General features: G+C 45.8%; 1 protein-coding gene across 2 annotated transcripts in view; it reads left to right on the top strand.

The window, feature by feature from the left end:
• PDE6D (phosphodiesterase 6D) overlaps window positions 1–2,102 on the top strand; it is a 44,664-nt gene extending 42,562 nt beyond the window's left edge. For both annotated transcript variants that reach the window (XM_087872397.1, XM_087872398.1), the window contains exon 5: window positions 1,310–2,102. In XM_087872397.1, the coding sequence (XP_087728523.1) occupies window positions 1,310–1,391 (82 nt within the window). In that variant the 3' untranslated portion in view covers window positions 1,392–2,102. The remainder of the gene's footprint in view (window positions 1–1,309) is intronic.
• Window positions 2,103–15,464: the final 13,362 nt, after the last annotated feature.

Here is a 15,464-nt window from a genome sequence, read left to right as displayed (position 1 = left end):
ATCTTACCGGTCGCTGGGAGTTATGCGGTAGAAGGCGGTCTCGAAGATAACCTGGCCCTGAGCCATGTAGAGCTTTAAGGTAATAACCAACACCTTGAATTGTGACCGGAGACCGATAGGAAGCCAGTGCAGCTTGCGGAGAATTGGTGTAATGTGGGTGTATCTAGGTGCACCCACGACAGCTCGCGTGGCTGCGTTCTGGACCAACTGTAGTCTCCAAACACTTTTCAAGGGTAGCTCCATGTAGAGCATGTTGCAATAATCTAACCGTGAGGTGACAAGGGCATGAGTGAGGAGAGCCTCCCTACCAATTGTGTAGGGTCACAATTGGTGCACCAGGCGAACTTGTGCAAAGGTCCCCCTAGCCACAGCCATCAGATGTTGCTCTAATCTTAGCTGTGAGTCTGGGAGGACGCCCAAATTGCGAGTCCGTTCTGAGGGGGACAGTTTCTCCCCCCCAGAACCAAGGATGGACAAGCAACATAGTCTTTAGGAGGCAATACCCACAGCCACTCGGTCTTGTCTGGGTTAAGTCTGAGTCTGTTGACTCCCATCCAGACCCTCACAGCCTCCAGGTTCTATTCCTGCCTTAGGCATGAAAGCCAACTGGGTGACTTTGGACCCATCACCAGGTGGCTGTGAGTTCTAGTCCTGCCTATGGCATGAAAGCCAACTGGGTGACTTTAGACCCATCACCAGGTGGCTGTGAGTTCTAGTCCTGCCTATGGCATGAAAGCCAACTGGGTGACTTTGGACCCATCATCAGGTGGTTGTGAGTTCTAGTCCTGCCTATGGCATGAAAGCCAACTGGGTGACTTTAGACCCATCACCAGGTGGCTGTGAGTTCTAGTCCTGCCTATGGCATGAAAGGCCAACTGGGTGACTTTGGACCCATCACCAGGTGGCTGTGAGTTCTAGTCCTGCCTATGGCATGAAAGCCAACTGGGTGACTTTAGACCCATCACCAGGTGGCTGTGAGTTCTAGTCCTGCCTATGCATGAAAAGCCATCTGGGTAACTTTGGACCAGTCATTCTCTCTCAGTCCAACCCACCTCACAGAGTTGTTGCGGTGATGGTGAAAATAAGAGGAGAGAAGGTGCATTTGCCACCTTGAGTTGTCTATAAATTAATAAAGGCAAGAGAATAAAAATCAAAATAAATAACAGTAAAGCCCTTAAGCACATTCAGAGGCCCCGGCTCGGCCCCATTGCCCAGTTTTAAAGCCTTAAATGACCTCCTCCTGCCATTTCACTTTTTTTTTTTTTCTTCCCCGGTTCCTTTCCTTCTGCTCCCTTCTCTCCCTCTGCAGCGGGAACGTGATCATAGAAACCAAGTTTTACGACGACGACCTCCTCGTCAGCACTTCCAGAGTAAGACTGTTCTACGTTTGAGAGAAGGCCGGGGCAGGGCTCGGGCCTGGCTTAGTTCCTCCCCACACCTGATTCCCCGGGGGCCGAATCCCCAATTTCTCCCTCAAGGTGTCCAGTGACGGAAGACTTTTTTAGGAGGTCTGGAGCATGGCGAGACTCGTGCCCTCGACCCATCCTTCTCTTGCCCTCTTGCCCCGGACCAGGCCACGCTGCAACCCCTTGTAGCCATCTGCTCGGATATTGGGAAAGGGAGGAAGGGGAGAAGGACTTTTTTTGGGGGGGGCACCTCAATGGGCAAGAAAGATCAATGTTGTAAATGGGATTTAGAGGGTTTTTTTTTTTGTTTAGATCTATCTATGTCTCCATACTTAAGTCATCTTCTTGGCAGGCTGTCTGTCCACTCCGTTTCTTCATTGTCTCTTTACTTCTTTTTAAGATTTACCTATTCGGCTCCTCTTTCTTTCTTTCTTTCTTTCTTTCTTTCTTTCTTTCTTTCTTTCTTTCTTTCTTTCTTTCTTTCTTTCTTTCTCTCTCTCTCTCTCTCTCTCTCTCTCTCTCTCTTTCTTTTTTTCCCCTTCTCTCTCCATTTTTTAATTCCGACACTCCTCTCAGTTTAACTGGTCCAGACTCATTTCTTCCACCGTCCCGTTTCCTTGAACTTGTAAAATAGACTGCAATATTCTTACATAATGTAATTAAAAAAAATAAATAAATTTCTGATTGAAAAGCAAACGCTCCTGAGTTTATTCCGGGGGTTTCGTTTTTCCGGTGGGTCCACGAAAATAAGCACCAAACGATTCGAACTTCAGGTTTTCCAGCTTTGTCCTCGGCCTGGTGTGTGTTCCGGATTCCTGGACAGAATGCAGAGAGGAAACTTTGCCACCGATTGTTCCCTGCAAGGCCAAGGTTGGCCTGCTTATTTCCAAGAATTAAGGATGATATGACAGCAATCTTCAGTATGCAGTGGAGTAGCCTTGGGGTACTCAAGCCCAGGACTTGTCAACATCTTCATCAATGATTTGGACGAGGAGATAGATGGGGAACTCATCAAATTTGCAGATGACACCGAGCTGGCAGGAATAGCCAACACTCTGGAAGATAGGCTTAAGATGCAGAAAGATCTTCATAGTCTTGAACATTGAGCGCTATCTAACAAAATGAAATTCAAGGGTGAAAAAAGGAAGGTTCTATATTTAGGCAAGAAAAACCAAATGCACAGGTATAGTATAGGACTATAGGTGGTACCTGGCTCAATAGTAGCAACTGTGAGAGGGATCTTAGTGAGTCCTAGTGGACGACCATTGAAATATGAGCCAGCCGTGTGCAGCAGCTGCCAAAAAAGCCAATACAGTTCCAGGCTGCATCAACAGAGGGACAGAAAGTGTTAATACCACTTTATAAGGCCTTGGTAAAGCCACACTTGGAATATGGCATTCAGTTTTGGTCGCCAATGTGTAAAAAAGATGTGGAGACTCTAGAAAGAGTGCAGAGAAGAGCAACAAAGAGAATTAGGAGACTGGAGGCTAAAACATATGAAGAACGGTTGCAAGAACTGGGTATGTCTAGTTTGATGAAAAGAAGGATTAGGGGAGACATGAAAGCAGTCTTCCAATATCTCAGGGGCTGCCCCAAAGAAGATTTGGGAGTCAAGCTATTCTCCAAAGTACTTGAGGGTAGAACAAGAAGCAATGGGTGGGAACTAATCATGGAAAGAAGCAACTTGGAACTAAGGAGAAATTTCTTGACAGCTAGAACAATTAATCAGTGGAACAATTTGCCTCCAGAAGTTGTGAATGCTCCAACACTGGAAGTTTTTAAGAAGAGATTGGACAAAAATTTGTCTGAAATGGTGTAGGGTTTCCTGCCTAAGCAGGGGGTTGGACTAGAAGACCTCCAAGGTCCCTTCCAATTCTTCTCTTCTCTTCTCTTCTCTTCTCTTCTCTTCTATTCTATTCTATTCTATTCTATTCTATTCTATTCTATTCTATTCTATTCTATTTTAAATATTCCTATTCCTCTTCTCTAAATCAATGGAGCTGGGGGTTTTCTTTCTTGAGTTTTGAACGAAGGCAGGCCTGATACGTTTGTTTAGTGACGGTTCAAAGTCACAAAAGCACTGAAGTAACTTGCAACCAGTCCTCACGCTTACAACTGTCGGCAGCCTCCTTGTGGTCACATGATCAAAATCCGGGCACTTAGCAGCTGGCATGCATTGACAAGCCAACCCAAGAATTTACGTGATTTGCGGTCTTCCCAGCTGGCTTCCGACAAACAAAGCCAACAGGAGAAGATGGATTCACTTAACCACCGCGTGATTCACTTAACAACTCTGGCAAAAATGGGTCGTAAAATAGGGCGCGAGTCACTTAAGGACCTCCTTGCTTAGCAACAGAAGTCCCGGTTCCCAATTGCGGTCGTTAACTTAAGGACTACCTAAACGATCACCCATCTCAATAAAATATAATCAAATCGGAAAGGCCGGGAGGGACCTTGGAGGTCGTCTAGTCCAACCCCCTGCTCAAGGAGGAGACCCTGTTTCATTTCAGACAAGGGGCTGCCTTTAATGGGAGTCTAATCTTCAATTAGAAGAATGAAATTAGAAGAATGACCACGAAAGGCTGTGATTTGGTCAGCTGCAGTCTGGCATCTCAACTCCTCCATACCACAAATCTGCCTGCTCGGAAGGAAAGCAGAAAGCAGCCGAGGCTCAGCTAAGTATCTGACACATTTACACACACACTTAACCTACTAGTGAGCTGGGTGTCAGGATTTCAAGTAACACCCCCAACGAAAGAAGACTCCGAGGCTAGAGGTTCCGTTTTATTAGCGATGTCCTATTGGCACATCTGGGAAAACCCGAATCTGAAAGCTTCCAGGTTTCCCCCCACCCAAAGGAAAGTCCAAGTCCCTTCCCCTGCACTCACATGTCCATCACATGGTCCAATCATTGCACCGTCCCAACTGGAGATGCCTCCCAGTAACGTCACTCCAGGTGCAGGGCAAGATGTCCTTGACTCTCAAAGAAAAGAATGTTGTTATGGCTAGATATTTCTCCACTCCATACAATCAGGGGTAGTGTTAGAGATTCGGGTTAATGTCAGGGTTCCAAGGAACACCCCCAATGAAATAAAGCTCTGAGGTTCCTCAAAGTTCCAATTTATTAGAGATGTCATGTTGGTACATCTGGGAAAACCCGAATCTGAAAGCTTCCAGGTTCTGAAAGCTCATCACATTGTCCAATCAACTTTTCACACTCTACTGGATCAGTGGTGGGTTCCTCCCGGTTCAGTCGGGTTCGGCCGAGCCGGTAGCGGTGACGATATGACGTCACCGAACCGGTTCTCCCCCCCATGCCCTCCCACCCCCTCCCACGTTATTCTTACCTTTTATTTGGTCCCACCCCCAATCTATGGCTGCCTCCTGAGTCCCAGCTGATGACTAGAGGGAAAAAAACTGTTTAAACTCTTGCCGCGGGGCTTCAAAGGGCCGCCCTACAGCTGATCAGTGTTAAAAGCAAACAAATGAGTCGGGTCGTAAGTGCGAGGACTGGTCGTAAGTGCGAAGACCTTCCAGAAATGATTCTGACCAGCTAGCCACGCCCACCTAGTCACATGACATCCAAGCCACACCCACAAAATAAGCCACGCCCACAGAACCGGTAGTAAAAAAAATTAGAACCCACTCCTGCACCGGATACAATCTTCAGGCAGTCTCCATCAGACACAGGCAAAAGTCCTTGAAGACGGAATGTTGTTATGACTAGCTTTCTACCGTTCCAACAACAACCCATTCCCAACTTCCCCAGCTAAAATATGTGGCAGTTTAGAAGCAAAAAAAGAAAATTGCCTTCCAAAACTGACAGGTGGAATTCACTTATCGTCCTTACCGGTTCGCAAATGTGTCCACGGCCACGCATGTGCCCAGACTTCCACGCATGCCCTTTGCTCGCACGCACGGCTCACATGCATGTGCGCGGCTAAAAACATGCCTAAATAGGATGGCATAAAGCCTCAGGTGGGCGGCGATTTCCGCTACCAGTTTGGGCGAATTGGTCCGAACCGGCTGAATGCCACCTCTGCCTACAATCCCCCCTCCCAGTTCCCGACAGCGCTAATTATGGCAGCCCTGAAGATCCAAAGTAAAAGATGGCTTCCAGGACTGACACTGGGCTTGAATTTTATTTATTCTTTTTAATAATTTTTAATTAAACATTTCTTCAAAAAACGAAAAAAGACTTTGAATTTTAGCATGCAAGAGTGAAACCATCCTTCTCCCGCTGTCCGACTGCAATTCCTTTGGCTCTATTACATGTAAAAAGGTAAAGGAGTCCGTACAGATTTTACTCCACTAAATCGTTGCCGATTCTAGGGACCCATCTCCCGTTTCAAGGCCATTGATCCAGCGCTGTCCGAAGACATTTCTGCGGTCCGCATGACATCATGGATCTCTGTTACCTTCCCACCAAAGTGGTACCTATTTATCTTCTCGCATTCGCATGCTTTCGAACTGCTAAGTTGGCAGGAGCTGAGGCGAGGACGGGAGCTCAGCCCGATTCATGGCACCCAGGTCTCGAACCTGGTCTGCAGGCTTTCCAGCTGACAAGCCCAGCGCCTTAACCGCTGAGCCACTATGCCGCCCCTCTATTAATACACGGGGCGAAAACAGATTATAAATAGTCCTTGTGTTAGGACAGCAATTGGCTAGCCCAGTTGCTGTCGTAACCGCAAGACGTGCAGGTTATTAAGTGGGAAATGGGGGGAATCCCAGGTAAGGAGTAGGAGCTACTGCGGAGGGGGGAGGGAATTGATTATTATCTGTTCATTAGCATCCTTTAGCATCCCCAATTTGCGGTTGGCACCTCTTTCTGAATTCAGAGATTTTTTTTTGAAGACTTAAAGCTACCAAACATGTAAAAGGAGATGTCCGGTGGAGCCACCTTGTGAGAACTTAATTGTTGCCTTCTTCTCCAATTTCTCACCCTCACCATGTCTTACGCTGAAAGATCTTATTCAGAACAGACCAGGGATCTCCAAACTTGGCCACTGTAAGACTTGTGGACTTCAACTCCCAGAATTCCCCAGCCAGCATGGGGAATTCTGGGAGTTGAAATCCACAAGTCTTAAAGTGGCCAAGTTTCGAGAGCCCTGAGATAGACAACAAGCTGATGGGAACTAATTTCTGAGGTCCTCCTCTAGTGAAGAGAAGGACCAGGGGAGACATGAAAACAGTGGTCCAAGATTTGAGGGGCTGACCCAGAGAGGAGGAAGGGGATCTAGCTATTTTCCAAAGAAAGAAAGAAAGAAAGTGTGTGAGAGAGAGAGAGAAAGAAAGAAAGTGTGTGAGAGAGAGAGAGAAAGAAAGAAAGTGTGTGAGAGAGAGAGAGAGAGGAAGGAAGGAAGGAAGGAAGGAAGGAAGGAAGGAAGGAAGGAAGGAAGGAAGGAAGGAAGGAAGGAAGGAAGATATCTGAGTGAGCCATAGATGGACAGAAGACATGGCTAGTCTAGTGAAGAGAAGGACCAGGGGAGACTGGATAGCATCTTCCAATATTTGAGGGGCTGCCCCAGAGAGGAGGGGGTCAACCTACTATTTTCCAAAGCACAAGAAAGAAAGAAGGAAGGAAGGAGGGAGGGAGGGAGGGAGGGAGGGAAGGAAGGAAGGAAGGGAAAAAAAGAAAAAGAGAAAGAAAGAAAGAAAGAAAGAAAGAAAGAAAGAAAGAAAGAAAGAAAGAAGAAAGAAAGAAAGAGAAGAAAGAAAGAAAGAAAAAGAAAGAAAGAAAGAAAGAAGAAAGAAAGAAAGAAAGAAAGAAAGAAAGAGAAAGACATCTGAGTGAACCATGGATGGACAGAAGACATGGCTAGTCTAGTGAAGAGAAGGACCAGGGGAGACAGGAGAGCATCTTCCAATATTTGAGGGGCTGCCACAGAGAGGAGGAAGGGGGTCAAGCTGTTTTCCAAGGCACCCGAAGGCCAGAGAAGGAACAATGGATGGAAACTGACCAAAGAGAGATTCAACCTGGAAATAAGGAGGAATTTCCTGACAGTGAGAACAATCAACCGATGGAACAGAAGTTGCCTTCAGAAGTTGTCGGAGCTTCATCACTTGAGACTTTCAAGAAGAGACTGGGCTGCCATCGGTCAGAAATGAGTGTAGGGCAGGGGTATCAAACTCACGTCTCGGTGGCATCACGAGACGTATCGGGACTTCCCCCCACCTTTGTTAAACCGGGAGTGGGCTTGGCCAGCATGTGACGCTTCCGGCCTGCGGGCCAGGAGTTTGACAGCCCTGGTATAGAGCAGTGGTGGGTTTCAAATTTTTTTACTACCAGTTCTGTGGGTGTGGCACGGTGGGCGTGGCAGGGGAAGGATACTGTAAAATCTCCATTCCCATCCCACTCCAGGGGAAGGATACTGCAAAATCCCCATTTCTTCCCGATCAGCTGAGACTCGGGAGGCAGAGAATAGATGGCCAGTCAGAATTTTTACTACCGGTTCTCCGAACTACTCAACATTTCCGCTACCGGTTCTCCAGAACTGGTCAGAACCTGCTGAAACCCACCTCTGGTATAGAGTCTCCTGCTTGGATGGGGGGGTGGGTGGGAGGGTAGGGGGTTGGGTTAGATGACCTCCAAGGTCCCTTCCAACTCTCTTAATCTGTTACGACCTGTTTCTTCCCCTTTGAGAAGATAGGGTTGATACTGCTCCATTTCCATTCTTCTGGAAGCCCACCTGTCCTCCAGGAGTTCTCAAAGATTACGCTTAGTGGTTTTTGTGGTAACTTCCACTAGTTCTTTTCCAACCCTGTGGGAGAAATGAGGACTAGCATCTTAACAGACTCATGCTTCGGTTCACCAAATCTATGACTTCTTTAGTAGGAAAAGGTGCTCCCGAAAGGATGTTCTGCAGAGGTGAGTTTTCACCTAATTTTACCGCCGGTTCGGCCATGCACCGAAAACATGAGCGCACGCGTGCGCACACACTCACTTTCCTCACGCAAAAAAAAAAAAAGCGTAGCCGGCTGGAGAATTCTGGGAGCTGAAGTCCACCAGTCTTAAAGCTCTGCTGGCTGGAGAATTCTGGGAGTTGAAGTCCACCAGTCTTAAAGCTCTGCTGGCTGGAGAATTCTGGGAGTTGAAGTCCACCAGTCTTAAAGTGGACTGAGTGGACTTCAACTCCCAGGATTCCCTGCTTCTTGTGTAGACCAACAGAGGGACCCTCGACTTATAAAACCAGCCATCAAAATCCTCCATAGACCAGACCCTCAGAGTTGTTCACACGTATGGCCACTAGATGGCAGCATAACACAACAGTTCTTTCAAAGCGAGTTCTTACATCTCTGAACTTCAGCCACATGAAGAGGCGTGGACTTCAATTCCCAGAATTCCACAGCACAGCCTTGGGGGAGAGTGGGGGGGAGGTAATTGCTGCCTGGGGAATTCTGGGAGTTGAAGCCCACACATGTTCAAATGGCCCGAGATTGAGACATACAGTTTTAACTTCCTTGGAGTCTTCCCAAAGGGGCCTGCTCTGGTTCTGTCAGACTTCAGCACCCATACTCCCCATCCTGTATGGGCCATCCAAGAAATCACTACCCATGTGCATTGGGTACGCTCGTCCATCAGCTGGTTTATGCAAAGAGAGACGAAAGTTCATTCGCATGGTTGCACCGAAGTTTAAAAACTGCACCAGGACACCTCTGTTTCCTATCTGAGTTTCTCACCTAAAACTATACCAGGGAAGAGGGAAGGGAAGGGAAGAGGAGGGAGGGAGGGAGGGAGGGAGGGAGGGAGGGAGGGAGGAAGGAAGGAAGGAAGGAAGGAAGGAAGGAAGGAAGGAAGGAAGGAAGGAAGGAAGGATGGATGACATGTATATGATTATGTTTTGCATCAACGGAACCTGCAACGACCAGGGTAAATTTGTACAATCAATTTATTGAATTGATTTTTATCCTGCTTTCGTTATCGTTTAGAGATAACTGAAGGTGGTGAACCTGTGTAATACTCCATCCTCCTCCTTTTCCCCTACAACAACAACAACCCTATGAGGTGGATTGGGGAGGGAGGGACAGAGAGAGGAGAGAGAGAGAGAAATAATTAGAATAGAATAGAATAGAATAGAATAGAATAGAATAGAATAGAATAGAATAGAATAGAATAGAATAGAATATAGAATATAGAATATAGGAATAGAATAGAAATAGAGCTAGAATAGAGGATAGGATAGGATAGGATAGGATAGGATAGAATAGAATAGAATAGAATAGAATAGAATAGAATAGAATAGAGTAGAGTAGAGTAGAGTAGAGTAGAGTAGAGTAGAGTAGAGTAGAGTAGAGTAGAGTTGAATTGAGTTATTCTGAATTTTGAATTGAATTTAATTTTGAATTGAATTGAATTGAATAACAGAGTTGGAAGGGACCTTGGAGGTCTTCTAGTCTAACCCCCTGCTCAAACAGAATAAAAAAAAATGACTGTCCCATCTCTTCTTGCAAACCTCCAGTGTTGGAGGAGCCACCACCTCTGGAGGCAAGCGGTTGCACGGATTAATCCCAAGGCATGGCACCCAAATTCAGAATAAGAGAATAGCAGAGTTGGAAGGGACCTTGGAGGTCTTCTAGTCCAACCCCCTGCTTAGGCAGGAAACCCTACACCACTCCAGATAAATGGTTGTCCAACATCTCCTTAAAAACTTCCAGTGTTGGAGCATTCACAACTTCTGGTGGCAAGCTGTTCCACTGATTAATTATTCTAACTGTCAGGAAATTTCTCCTTAGTTCTAGGTTGCTTCTCTCCTTGATGAGTTTCCACCCATTGCTTCTTGTTCTACCCTCAGGTGCTTTGGAGAATAGCTTGACTCCCTCTTCTTTGCGGCAGCCCCTGAGATATTGGAAGACTGCTTTCATGTCTCCCATAGTCCTTCTTTTTATTGAATTAGACATACCCAGTTCTTGCAACTGTTCTTCATATGTTTTAGCCTCCAATCATCCCCTAATCCTCTTTCTTGCTCTTCTCTGCGCTCTTTCTAGAGTCTCCACATCTTTTTTACATCGTGGCGACCAAAACTGGACGCAATATTCCAAGTGTGGCCTTACCAAGGCCTTGTAAAGTAGTATTAACACTTCACGTGATCTTGATTCTATCCCTCTGTTTATGCAGCCTAGAACTGTGTTGGCTTTTTTGGCAGCTGCTGCACACGGCTGGCTCATATTTTAATGGCTGTCCACTAGGACTCCAAGATCCCTCTCACAGTCACCACTATTGAGCAGGTACCACATATACTGTACCTGTGCATTTGGTTTTTCTTGCCTAAATGTAGAACCTTCCTTTTTTCACCATTGCAGAGAAAGAGGGAGAGAGAGAGGGAGGGAGACCGAGTCGGAGACAGAAACTGGCCCAAAGTCACCCAGTTGTCTTTCATGCCTAAAAACTGGACTGGAACCCACCACCCCCTGCTTCCTAAGCCAGCACCTCAACTGCTAGACCCAAATGACCCTAGCTAACATTTTTCTACATTTGGAAGCCGGCGCTATAAACCTTTTCTTGGGCTTTTAACCAGTGGTGAAATCCAATTTTTTTTTTACTACCGGTTCTGTGGGCGTGGCTTGGTGGGCGTGGTGTGCCTTGGTGGGCGTGGCAGGGGAAGGATACTGCAAAATCCCCATTCCCTCCCCACTCCTGGGGGAAGGATATTGCAAAATCCCCATTCCCACCCCACTCTGGGGCCAGCCAGAGGTGGCATTTGCCGGTTCTCCGAACTGCTCAAAATTTCCGCTGCCGGTTCGCTAGAACCTGTCAGAACCTGCTGGATTTCACCCCTGCTTTTAACTCTGTCTCCCCCAACCTCATGCTTGTGCCAGTTCCTCAAATCCCTAACCGGTCAATTCCTGCGATGCTCTGAAGGTTTTAATCCTATTTTTCCCGTCTCACATAGCAGAAATCCATGCGTTTTGCTGGCAAATGTTGGGGCTTTGGGGCTTCTGCCAGATGTTCAGTCCAAATGCTAGTTGACTTTTGCCTTTTCAGGGAGCAGCTTTAGTTTCCCAGCCCACCCTTGTTACAGCTAGAGGGTCATTGTGCTCCAGACGTGGTCTAATCAAATCTAACCTAATTTGATTTGCAAAATGCTTCCTCCCTTCCATTTGAGACTCCAAAAAACAAAAGAAAACAAAATCCCCAGCAGACTTTAGCGTTTTATCACAGGCAGCAACGTTTTATTATCCTGCTTCCCTTGTCCTTTTTTTTTCTTCTTCCCCCTTTAAGATCCAGCTGTGATCAAACCCAACTATGCAAATAATCGTCATCACAATATGAAAGGGAAATGAACAGGGATGAAAAATAAATAAATAAATAAATAAATAAAGGCCTGAAAATGACGATGGTAACAGAACGGCTCCTAAGACATTGATCAGGGGACTTGGAAATTTTTGTCCTTGTCTTGTGTTATAGAACAGAATTCTTTATTGGCCAAGTGTGATTGGACACACAAGGAATTTTATCTTGGTGCATACGCTCTCGGAGTACATAAAAAGAAAAGATACGTTCATCAAGAATCATAAGGTACAACACTTAATGATAGTCATAGGGTACAAATAAGCAATCAGGAAACAATATCAATATAAATTGTAAGGATACAAGCAGCAAAATGACAGTCCTACAGTCATAAGTGGGAGGAGATGGGTGGTGGGAAACTCAATCTTTGTGAATGGACCATCATCTGCAACACAATAGGACCCATCTAGCAACAGAAACTCACCACATGGCACCTGGGAAGGTTACATCAGCCAGCAAGGCTAGCTAAGACCCCCACCCCCGGGAGTCTGACAACCAATCAGGATACTCTTTCTGGGCCCCAGGAAGTTCAAAGCCAGAGAGAGCATAAAACCCGGAGACTCGCTGTATCTCGCCCCTTTTTCTGTTCAGGAACTCAAACATGTGATCCTGTCCACCATTAAACCATCTTTCCAAGCAGTCTCCATGTTTCCCGTGTCTTTTCCCCCACTTGGAGCTGAACCCAGAAGGATATTTCTTCCTACACAGAGAAATGGCTGTCCAGTCTCTTCTTAAAAACTTCCAGTGTTGAAGCGAGCACCCACAACTTCTGGTGGCAAGCAGTTCCACTGGCTAATTGTTCTCACTCTTAGGATGTTTCTCCTTAGCTCTAGGTTGCTTCTCTCCTTGATTAGTTTCCATCCGTTGCTTCTTGTCCTGCCCTCAGGTGCTTTGGAGAATAGCTTGACCCCCTCTTGATGATTAGGAACCCGGAGGGTAAATCGTATGAAGAAGGGTTGCAAGAACTGGGCCTGGCTAGTCTAGGGAACAGAAGGACCAGGAGTGACATGATAGCAGTCTTCCAATATTTGAGGGGTTGCCATAAAGAAGTGGGGGGTCAACGTATTTTCTGAAGCACCTGAAGGCAAGACAAGAAGCAACGGATGGTTAGAATAGAATAGGAGAGGAGAGGAGAGGAGAGGAGAGGAGAGGAGAGGAGAAGAGAAGAGAAGAGAAGAGAAGAGAAGAGAAGAGAAGAGAAGAGAAGAGAAGAGAAGAGAAGAGAAGAATGGGAGGGGAGGGGAGGGGAGGAGAGGAGAGGAGAGGAGAGGAGAATAGAATAGAATAGAATAGAATAGAATAGAATAGAATAGAATAGAATAGAATAGAATAGAATAAAGTTGGAAGGGACCTTGGAGGTCATCTACTCCAACCCCCTGGACAAGCAGGAGACTCAACACCAGGGCTGTCAAACTCTTGGCCCACGGGCCAGATGCGTCACACACTGGCCATTCCCATGCCTGTTTTAGCGAAGGAGGGGAAAGTCCCGATACGTCAGGTGAGGCCGCTGTGATTACATGAGTTTGACACCATTTCTGACCGATGGCAGTCCAGTCTCTTCTTGAAAGCCTCCAGTGATGAAGCTCCCACAACTTCCGAAGGCAACTTCTGTTCCATCGGTTGATTGTTCTCCATCAGAAAATTCCTCCTTATTTCCAGGTTGAATCTCTCCTTGGTCAGTTTCCATCTATTATTCCTTGTCTAGCCTTCAGGTGCTTTGGAAAACAGCTTGACCCCCTTCCTCCTCTCTGGGGCAGCCCCTCAAATATTGGAAGATGCTCTCCTGTCTCCCCTGGTCCTTCTCTTCACTAGACTAGCCAGGCCCAGTTCCTGCAACCGTTCATCGTATGTTTTAGCCTCCAGTCCCTTCATCCTCTTGGTTGCTCTTCTCTATACTAATCAAATCTAAACTAATCAAAGAAAGAAGCAACCTAGAACAAAGGAGAAATTTCCTGACAGTGAAAACAATTAACCAGTGGAACCGCTTGCCACTAGAAGTTGTGGGTGCTTCATCACTGGAGGTTTTTAAGAAGAGACTGGGCAGCCTTTTGTCTGAATTGGTACAAGGTCTCCTGCTTCAGCAGGGGGTTGGACTAGAGGACCTCTAGGCCCCTTCTAATTCTATTATTCTGTTATTATTATTCCCTATGGCAGCCCCTCAAGTACAGGAAGACAGCTATTGTGTCCTCCTTAACCCTCCTCTTTGTTAGTGTTAAGTAACTGGCAATTTTTGCAAAGGGATCATTGATCTTTTAAGATCTACAGTTGCAACTTAAGGGGGCCTACTCTGATTGCCTTAGCCCTTGGGATCTTGTAATCTACCCGTGATCCTTGTCCAGGAGGGATTTCTGATTAATCAGGACACAGTGCTCGCTCCTTGGAACATCTGCCTGATCCAAATCAGACTGGCTCCCACTTTTCAGGAAGAATTGAATTTGGAATTTTGAATCTGGTACCTTAATTTTTATCTTTATTCGGAAGTTTTTAACCTGTGTTCAATGCTGGTTTTAATCTATGCTTTTATTCGGACTAGTGATATTGGTTTTACTACGGTGTTGTAAACCGTAGGTGAGTCGGACGGTGCGTGAATTTAATAAAGTAAACAAATGAGATGCATAACTGAACTTCCTGGAGGTTTATTGATCCATTATACGCTTCACTGAAATTTTGAGTGTTTAATTTTTAACCTTGCCTTTTTTTTTTTTTTTTTTACTTGTGGATATTTTTATTATATTTACAGACTACTCACCATGGAAGTTATAAGCTTACGTACTGCAGATGTCGCATCTGTACAATATTGCCCACGTACAATTTTTACTGATAATGTTAAGCCGGTAGTAAGGAAAAAGGGAACATATACTAATAGAAAGGAAGAAAAAGAAAAGAAAGGAAAGACAAAAGGTGCAAGAAAAGGGGGTAAAAATATTCAAAAAATTATAATTATAAATATATTCCAACCTCTCTCCCTCAAGTTATAAGAGCCTTGGTAGTACAGTGGTCTAAAGCATCCTGTTATTAAGACCAGCTGCCTGCAATTACTGCAGGTTCGAATCTCGCCAGGCTCAAGGTCGACTCAGCCTTCCATCCTTTCTAAGGTAGGTAAATTGAGGACCCAGTTGTGGGGGCAATAAGCTGACTTTGTATAAAATATACAAAAATATGAAGGCTATTGCTTAAGGCATTGTAAGCCGCCCTGAGTCTCCGGAGAAGGGCGGCATATAAATCAAATTTTAAAAAAAAGTTACATCATATTAGAATAGAATAGAATAACCGAGTTGGAAGGGACCTTGGAGGTCTTCTAGTCTAACCCCCTGCTTAGGCAGGAAACCCTACACCACTTCACACAAATGGTTGTCTAATCTCTTCTTAAAAACTTCCACTGTTGGAGCATTCACAACTTCTGGAGACAAATTGTTCCATTGTTTAATTGTTCTAACATTTAGGAAATTTCTCCTTAATTCCAGGTTGCTTCTCTCCTTGATAAGTTTCCATCTGTTGCAGTGGTGAAATCCAATTTTGTTTACTACTGGTTCTGTGGGCGTGGCTTGGTGGGCGTGGCAGGGGAAGGATACTGCAAAATCTCCATTCCCACCCACTCCTGGGAGAAGGATACTGCAAAATCTCCATTCCCACCCCACTCTGGGGCCAGCCAGAGGTGGTATTTGCCGGTTCTCCAAATTGCTCAAAATTTCCGCTACCGGTTCTCCAGAACCTGTCAGAACTTGCTGGATTTCACCCCTAATCTGTTGCTTCTTATCTTGCCTTCTGCC

This window comes from Pantherophis guttatus, chromosome 6, assembly GCF_059756535.1.
Source record: "Pantherophis guttatus breed Tessera chromosome 6, ASM5975653v1, whole genome shotgun sequence".
NCBI lineage: Eukaryota > Metazoa > Chordata > Lepidosauria > Squamata > Colubridae > Pantherophis > Pantherophis guttatus.
Note: the sequence above shows the minus strand (reverse complement) of the source record. Positions and strands in the feature narration are given on the sequence as shown.